Source organism: Penaeus chinensis, chromosome 13 (assembly GCF_019202785.1).
Source record: "Penaeus chinensis breed Huanghai No. 1 chromosome 13, ASM1920278v2, whole genome shotgun sequence".
Classification (NCBI taxonomy): domain Eukaryota; kingdom Metazoa; phylum Arthropoda; class Malacostraca; order Decapoda; family Penaeidae; genus Penaeus; species Penaeus chinensis.
Genome location: NC_061831.1, coordinates 6,460,822 through 6,470,821, shown reverse-complemented (window position 1 = coordinate 6,470,821; position 10,000 = coordinate 6,460,822). Strand labels below are relative to the sequence as shown.

General features: G+C 28.0%; 1 protein-coding gene across 4 annotated transcripts in view; it reads right to left on the bottom strand.

The window, feature by feature from the left end:
- LOC125031513 (BSD domain-containing protein 1-like) overlaps nt 1–10,000 on the bottom strand; it is a 27,050-nt gene that overhangs the window by 4,901 nt on the left and 12,149 nt on the right. For 3 of the 4 annotated variants that reach the window (XM_047622380.1, XM_047622384.1, XM_047622381.1), the window contains exon 7: nt 7,370–7,663. In XM_047622380.1, coding sequence (XP_047478336.1) covers nt 7,370–7,663 — 294 coding nt within the window. The remainder of the gene's footprint in view (nt 1–7,369; nt 7,664–10,000) is intronic. The other variant, XM_047622383.1, reaches the window with a different exon arrangement.

The window sequence follows — 10,000 nt, the reverse complement described above, 5'->3', positions numbered from 1 at the left end:
CATGCTTACATATACACAAGTGTATTCATATACAAATACATACATATTTATACACATATTTATACATACATATGTATACACATATTTACACATACATATATATACACACACATACACATTATATATACATACATACATATTTATACATATTTATACATATATATACATATACATATATACATACAAATATATACACATATACATCCATCTATACACACATATATACATACATATATATATGTATAATATATTTATATGTATATATATGTATATACTGTATATATGTATATATGTATATATGTATATATGTATACATATATGTACATATATAACCATATAATATATATATACATATACACAGGCATATATATAACCATATAATATATATACATATACACAGGCATATATATAACCATATAATATATATACATATACATAGGCATATATATAACCATATAATATATATATACATATACATAGGCATATATATAACCATATAATACATATATACATATACATAGGCATATATATACATACATATATATACATATATATACATGTATATATAAATATATATACACATATATATACATATATATACATATATATATGCATATATATGAATATATATACATATATTAATATATAGATATATCCATATATACATATACATACATAGAAATATATATACATATATATGTAAATATATATACAGATATATATGTATATAATATAATATATATATGTATATCATATATAAAATGTATATACATAGAGATACATGTATAAATACAAATATATACAGTATATACATACAAATATATACATACACATGTATACATACAGTTATATATTCACACACACATACACAAATATATATATTCATATATATATATATATATATATATATATATATATATATATATATATACATGAAAATATTATATATATACATATATAAATATTGTATATATATGAATATACATACACATACACTTATGAAAATTATATACATACATATACATATTGTATAATATACTTATGTATATATATGCCTATACTGTATATATGTATACATAAGTATACATATATATGCATATACATAATGTATGTTTACATATGTATACATATATATGCATATATAAATGTATATATTACATGAATATATAAGCATATATTTATACATATACATAGGCATATATACATATATATATACATATATATGTATATATATGCATATATATATTATATATAACATATTTATACATATGCAGACATATATATACATATATATACATATATATACATATATATGCATATATATGATATATATGACATATATGCATATATATACATACATATATGCATATATATGTAAATATTAAATGCATTGATATGTGTATATATGTATATAATATATATATACATATATAGTTATGTATAATATATATAGTATATAATATATATGTATATACATATATATACACATGAAGACATGTATATAATTATACATGTATATTCATGTATATACTATATATATTTATATGTATATATGTATACCTGTATATATACGTATATACATACATATGTATATAATTCATATATTCATATTTATATATATTATGTATATAATATATATATTATGTATATGTATATATTATTATAATTATAATAATAACAATAATAATAACTTTTATAATAAAATGATAACCACAATAACAATTATAATAACATTAATAAAAACAATACTAAAAACAAGAATAATAATAATAAAAATTAAAATCATCATTATAGCTAGTAGTAATTAATAATTAAGAATTAGTAATCATAATAAAATCCTAATAATTAATAATAATTAATGATAATTAATAATAATTAATAATAATAATTAATAATAATAATAATAATAATAATAATAATAATAATAATAATAATAATAATAATAATAATAATAATAATAATAATAATAATAATAATAATGATAATAATAATAATAATAATAACAACAATAACAATAATAATAATAATAATAATTACTATTATTATTATATTTATATTTATTATCATTATAATAATTATATTTATATCTACCATTATTGCCGTAATTATATATTTATTATAATTATAATATTACTATCATCATTATTAAAATAAAAATTATAAGAAAACTAACAATAAAAATAAAAATAAATAAAAATAATCAAACTAATAATAATCATCAATATTAACATTAACATTAACATTAACAATTACACTAACAATAATTTTTTTTGGGGGGGGATGTTTCTGCATATAGATGGCCCCACTAGTGCTTAGCCACAAAGGAGTCAATTAGCAACCCTTGTAACCTTACCTGATTTCACCTTTCCTTGAATTGGCAGGAAAAACATATTTTTTACAAATGCTATGAATACTGACTTTGTTATTTTTATTATAGACATTATAATTACTATAATGTTATAGGCATTAGTAACAGCAATATAAGAAAACGTAAAATATTTTTGAAAATCAAGGAAAATGGTAAACAGGCAAGACAAGCAGTACTTGTAATTGGCTCATTGGTGACTAAGTACAAGTGTAGCCATCTATGTATAAAAATATCTAATAAAGTAAACTCACACTGGGAATGGCATGTACATACACGCCATGCCCACCGGATTTGGGTTAAAATAAAGTGTTTCAGCTTAGCTGCTAGTTTTAAATGTTCTTGGGTTGCTCACATAGTAAAATTGTAAATTAGTTCCATGTGATATACATAGCCTATGGCATGTGTAAATGCTATACATTATGAAATGTATTGATTAAGAAAGGTTATGTAAAATGTATTTTTAAAGAAAGATTACATAAATTGAGCTGTACATTCTTGCTCTGCACAATACCATGTTACTGTATTTCAGTCAGGCCTCTTGCCTGCAAAACTTTCCATAGATGGTCTTAAATAATTTATTTATTTTAATGAAGAACATGAGTGAAACTTGCAAAACTCTAGTACTTACCAAATTTCACTATTCAAAGAGGTGTTCTTTCTACCAAGATATCTACAGATTCCACATAAGTGAAAACTACCTTCTACTCAATATGTTTCCTACACACTACTAACCATAGATATACAGATTTAATACTGTAGTCTATTAGGTTAAATATCAGCATAATTCCTGCTATTTTCAAGAAATAAAAAATCTTCATATAATATAGCATATTTGTCAAATATCCAATATGAAGCTTATTATGTAACTTCTCATGTTAGCTACTATCATGAATTTCATTAAGTTAACTGAACCGCACAAATAAATTCTAAATGAAGTATTAAAGAATCTAATACTCTTTACCATATTTACAATACCTTTCTGCCAAACCAAGGCTACTAAAGCTTATATCTTATCCAAGACAACATCATGCTAAGTGGACTCCATGAGGGATTCTGAGATTACTTACCAAGTAACAATCAGACAAGCAAAATTAATAGGCATCAGTGCCAATTTGCATTTGAACATGCTTGTGCTCCAAGCAGCTTTTTTTTAACTGATGTTTATAAACAAAAGTAACATAATTACCATTTGATTTACATTCACACACACTCTCTACATGAACAAACATTCACTCATTTTATATGCAAATTGAATACACTTATCATATAAGATCAGAAAAAGGACTGATTAAAGAATAATAAAGCTCCTTGGCCTAAATAAAGCTTATAAAACCTACCTAAACTGTAGCAATCAAATTGTACTGCTATAGCAAAAATCTCATTTTGCTATTATATTCCTTAAGTTTGATGCACTTTACTGATAAGGTATGCAATTTCTCCAGTGAAAGCAGATAAGTTCAACAATTTAGATCAACTTTTCTACATATATTTTCATACTTCATCATACTAAAGAAAAAAAAAAGACGTATATATATATATATATTTAAATCCACATGAGTATCCTTGTGAGAAGCATTGTCAGTTGTGCAACTGCAAAAGCTAGCAGCAAGAAACTGCCAGTGAGTAACCAATAGCTCAAAAGATATATTTGTTTAGACACAGCATTTCCCTTTAATGAATGATGGAAGTGCACGCCTTGACAGAAAAAGGTGATAATAATGATATTATTGTTTGTCATTTCATGAGATGAAAGAGAAAGCAGAATTAACATCCATTCCATTATTATTTGACAATAAACAATTTAATGTAATTAGCAGGAGGGTTAAAAATATTATAATTTTCATCTTATATAATAAAGGTTATCATAGTTAATATTTATCATAGCATAGTTAGTAATGGTGATTGTAACTAATGACAAAATACATTTTGTTTCTTCTCACTTACCCTGTAGGAATCTTAACTGATATGAAGATGGTTTGATAACCTGGATTTTAATACAAATGAATATTTCTGAGCATACTGAAGTTTTGAAAGCCAAATGAAGTTACATATATCTTTTAAAAACACCTTTTTTCAAGTTTTATTTTATGTTAAAAGATAATGTTCAGCATTTCCTTTTTTTTAAATAACTTTACACAGAAAAATTTAACATAAACAAAATATCTGCAAGTTCTTATGTACCTAATTTCTGCTAATAATACCAATGATAAAGAAGTGATAGCAATATCAAGAACTGAAAAAAATAAGTAATAAAGAGGGTGATGATAGAGATTATTGACAACCATGATGATGATGATAGTCTGATAATAATAATAAAGGAGTCAATAAATGATGTTGATGATAATGATAATGATAGTTGGTGCTTATGATGGTGACAATGGTGAGTGATAATGTTACCAATCATCCCTAACATGCAGAATATGATGAATTAAAGAGAAAAAATGTGACCTGAAATGTCAGCATATATGCTGTAAGTGCAGTTTAACCCTTTAACTGCAATATAGGTCATATGATGGAGATCATACAGCAATGACTTAGACAAAGTTTTTTTTTCTTTAATAAAACGTGCTCCCACATGTCCTAAAGACATTTGGCATCTCATTCTCGGCAATTTTCACCAACCATACAATTTTACATTTGTCTTTAGTATACTTTTCAATTCCCTCTTTCTCTTTGATAAGATTATACATTTTTCTTTCTTCTCTTCAGTTTTGTTGGCATTGCTGAAATGCACCTGGGAGGGTAAGCCTGTACATCTATTTGTGCAGTTATTAGGTTACTCCGTTCAACTCTAAGTGGCACTTATTACAAATACAATTACCCAACATTAATATATAACAGAAAAGAATTTACAGATCATTTTAACTTAAAAAGGTTTAATCATTCTAATTTACCAGTTATTTCTTACTGATATTAATAATGACTGATAAACCCACTATACACAAAACAGGCTTACTGAAAGATGACAAAAGTTTTGAGAGATATAGAGGCAGATATACAAGAAGGAGGGGAGATGCGACAAAGAACAAGGACATGTGAGGACTTTTAAATGGAAAGGCAGCTCTAGTCAGGTTGATAAGTCAAGCAATTTACCCTTCCCAAGAACCGCCCAACTCATTGACCTGATACTTCAACCTGACCTGTCCTTCCTCCTTCTTTTATGCCTCATCAGACTTGAAGATGAAATGCAGGAGGATCTCAAAACTGTTATCTCCCCTTCAATAAATTAATTTTGTGTATAGTCTATTTTTAGTTAATAATAATAATAACCATAAAAAAATAAAATAAAATAAATGATAACTGACAAGCTATCAGCAAACTTATATACGTTAAAGGTAACATGTATTTACATATCATAGAAAATTCAATTATTTTTATTACAAACATCTCTTAACAAAACAATATATATTACAAAAAAGATATAAAATAATGCAAAAAAAAAAAAAAAAAAAAAAAAAAAAAAACACACACAAACACACACCATAGTATTAAAAAGTAATAACACTAGAAAACACATGCAGTGTAGTGAGGAAAAGCGTGGAGTCATGCAGGTCACCATAAAATTCACCATAGAATTAAATGAAAGCAAACTCACAATACATACTCATGGACTACCGCTTTACTGGTTGCCAGACACTTCAATTATATAATACATCAAAAAAGAAAAAAAAATAGGAGCACTATAATAAGTGAATGTATATAAATGCAAATATAAATATATGTTTTCTAACAATAGTACATAATAAGTTATCTAAAAAATGCAATTCCCAGGTCACTAAGAAGTGAAGTTATATTAATGCCTACTTTGAAACAAATATTTTGTTTTGAAAAAGTACTTATCATAATACATTAGAAATAATCTGTGCTATTTCCTATGATAAAAACAAAATAGCATAATTTACTTATTTGAACTACATGGCAATTACACATAACTGCCATTAACAATAACCTCTGCATAAAATATTTCCTATTCACTCATCAAATTATCATTATTTTTTTCTAGAATTGTAAAATCAAAGAAACAACAATACAATACTAGATGCAAGTAACCTGCATTTGTTTTTTGCTAACACCTCTTCTGACCTACGCACCCAGCCATTCTTTGAACTACATACTCACACAACCAGCATTCCTGACAATTTATTCTGCTTTTCTCAAACATACCCTTATTCTGTGCAAATAAGAAGGCCACTGACTGGAAAGCCTATTACTAGAATTATTAATGTTATCTTCACTAGTGCAGAAAGACCCCTTAGTCTCTGCAATTATTAAGCAGCTACCTCTCCCTAGTAAGCCCTTTCATACGTCCATTAGTGAAGAAAGAATGATCAACCTATCTTGCTGAACGAGTATCAAACTCCTGAATACATATTTGTACATTATATATAAATATAAATATAATTAAAAATATGGCTAGGCATTTCTTAATAAAATATAAAAAAAATTGTTTTGTAAAATTAGTAAAAGTCAGACCATACTAAACTTGTATATCTAGTCTAGGACTAGATAAACACTAAACACTAAAAAACACATAACCACTGAATCTTTGCTAAAATACTTAAGATATTTTCTTATTTTATTCCAGTGAAAATGACACTAGTATCTGTGACTACTTTCACGTATGTGATAACAACTGTGCAATGAATACCTTTGTAAGATGTACTAAAACTGTACCACATTCAATTAAGGTAAGTGTGTGATAAAACCTACTCTATAATAAGGTAACATGTTATACACTTTCAACAATAAAGAATCTCATAAACTGGCTATTTTCAATTTCAACTAAAATATTACCAAGATGTGTAAAATTACACTAAATAAATTAAACCATCATAGAACTGTAATAACATCAACCAGAATCATACCTTTAAAAAAAAAGGCATTTAGAACTATGTGTCAAAAACAAATAAACTATGAAGTAAGCAAAGGTGCAGTAATCTAATACAGTAATAAATGCATCACACACAATTTCTCACACAGCTCTGGGATGCAAAAGTTTACCTGTCGACGCCGGAGAAGGTTTACTGGTGGCCTCTGTCATTTTTGATAAATCCACTTTTAGCTCTTCCGTAACTGACTTTGTACATGCAGTGGCTTTGACAGATAAATCACTATCACAATTAGGTACATCCACATTCTCATCTGCTGAAGCGATTTTGTGCGCGGTATCCAAGTGCGATGCGGTCTTACTCAATCTTTTCATGCCATTTTCTTCACACTCCCGCTCGTAGTCCTCCAGAAGCTTTGTCTGGACCTCCTCTGGTATTTCTACATCTCCTCCAAAGTCCTCATCTGCTGGAGGGGAGGGGGGGGCATCACACCTACTACTGTAACTACACTCACTATTGTGCTAACCAAATCTTACACACTATCAAATGAAACATGAATAATGAAAGCCTTGCTCATTTTCATAAAACACCTAACTAAAACAGTGTGAAAATATATAGATAAACATGTCCTATACCAATTTATCTATTCTAATAATTAGGGTCTGGAAAGCTAAATCTCTAAGTACTACAGACTTATACAAAGATGTTCTCACATTAACAACTATACTTAAAGATAACCAAATTCTCCAGTTTTTGCATTACCACCTTTAGCCTTTATTTATAATTCCATTTCGGTGGAAAAGTAGCCTAGCACTCCTCCAGAATAAAACTACCTTCCATAACTCATACGAAAACTATCTGAAAAACAGCCTGCTTTCCTCAAAATCTCATGTAGAAATATCTCTACATACCACAACAACTAAACAAATCATTTCCTAACAAAATACCCAACACCTAACACATCTTTCAATATTTTATCTCATTACATCAGTAAATGAACAGGAAAAAGTAAGCACATAAAATCTCAGCTTTCAGAATAGCCTATCTAACACCAAGAGACTCATCACTCTGAGTCTTCATGTGTGCACAGTTACAATGAAAAGTAGATACCCTACAAACAACAACCTAATTTACTGCAAAACCAATAGAAAACCTTCATTCATAAGAGACTTCTAACCCCACAGCACGATGAGCGAGACACGGTTTCCCAACTGGTCTTTTCTCTCGATCAAATAGTTGTGAAAATTAAGAAAAGCAGCTTGCCCTTCTTCTCCTGCCCCCTCTCCTCCCCCTCTATACCTCCCTTCTTTGACAACACATGCTTCTGTAGCACACTGCAACCTACTTTCAAGGAAAAAACATCTGAACATTGGAAGGTTTCTCCTTTTTTTTTATCAAGGTTTAGGATTGGGAGAGGTAGATCTTTAGTGAACAGGATTTTTATAAGGTTAGGTCCAGCCAGTGCCACTGTGGTTAGGAAGGGATAGGCTGTGTCTGGTTATATACACATTTTTTTCCAAACACGAGAAAATTAAAAAGAATGTCTGTCTGTCTGTTACAGAAGATCAAAGTGGTATCTTTGCAAGAAAAAGAGGAGGGTGATTATGCTACAAATGCAAAGATGGCCTAAAAATCTTTTAAGAATCAGCAAAGAAACACCATAAAGAAGTACATGTCTTCCTTATAAAGTAAGTCCCTTGTTTATGTCATATGTTTCATCATTTAAATTTTTTTTTTATCCAAAATAGATTAAACCATCATAAAAATAGAATGGACTTTAGCCACTTTCCTGTACTGTTTGTTTTCTCGCTACCACAAATCTATATAAGCATAAATGTAGTTTCCATTTATACTGTTCAGTGCTTATTATCAGCAAAAAAAAAAGTAGCTTTGATGGTGCTCAGAACCCAAGCGGATGAAATCAAGTAAGTATTGAGAATAAAAAATAAAAGCTGACTAAGCTGTTACTAAAAACGAAAGCATAAGACTGCAAAAATCATGCTTGTGAACTACCAGGTATTATTGTTCATGCTTGTGTTGGTCTTGTTTTTATGAAATAATCAGAGAAAATAAATACCTTTCAAGTCAACTCTTGTAGACTACCTAAATCACCTTACATCATAAATACATACTTAGAAATAATTTGTCTTGGACTATTTGATACTGTGAAAGTATGTGTGACAAGACAGAGCCAAGTAAAAGGACCTGGAGTTATTACATGTGAAATCCAGGAACTAACCTTATCATACACACAATATCTTATTTAAAGACACAGATCCTACCATAAGAGCCACTTCTGGAGTACTACACCAAATTCCAAGTGCTTTCTGCAATATGTTACATGTCAAGCAGATAAACTTATGTATATTCTTAAAAAAACTAAAAGTCTCTGTCTTTGAAGAGTTTTGGCAAAGCAATTTCTAAAAATCAAAATGCGACTTTTTTCATGCAAAACTTTCAAAAGTATCAATAAGCCTATAACCCCTAGTCTGGTAAAGGGCTAAAAGGTTGTGAGGATTCCCTGTTCACTTTGCTGCATTCCCTTCTTTGATGTAAAGACAAATCTCTAGGGCCAAATTGAAGTATAAACAATCATTCAGCTAATATAACACAATGAAAAATTCTTCAAAGACCACTGCATATGTTCTCAATCCAATGCCACTGGAAAGTGAGGTTCACTGTAGTACTGTTTTGTGAAATGCATTTACATATAGATGGCTCTTGAGTTTTTGCAAAAAAAAAAATTTTCTGATAATATCAATGCTGTTATTATTATTGCTGACATTATGATTATTACGGTGTT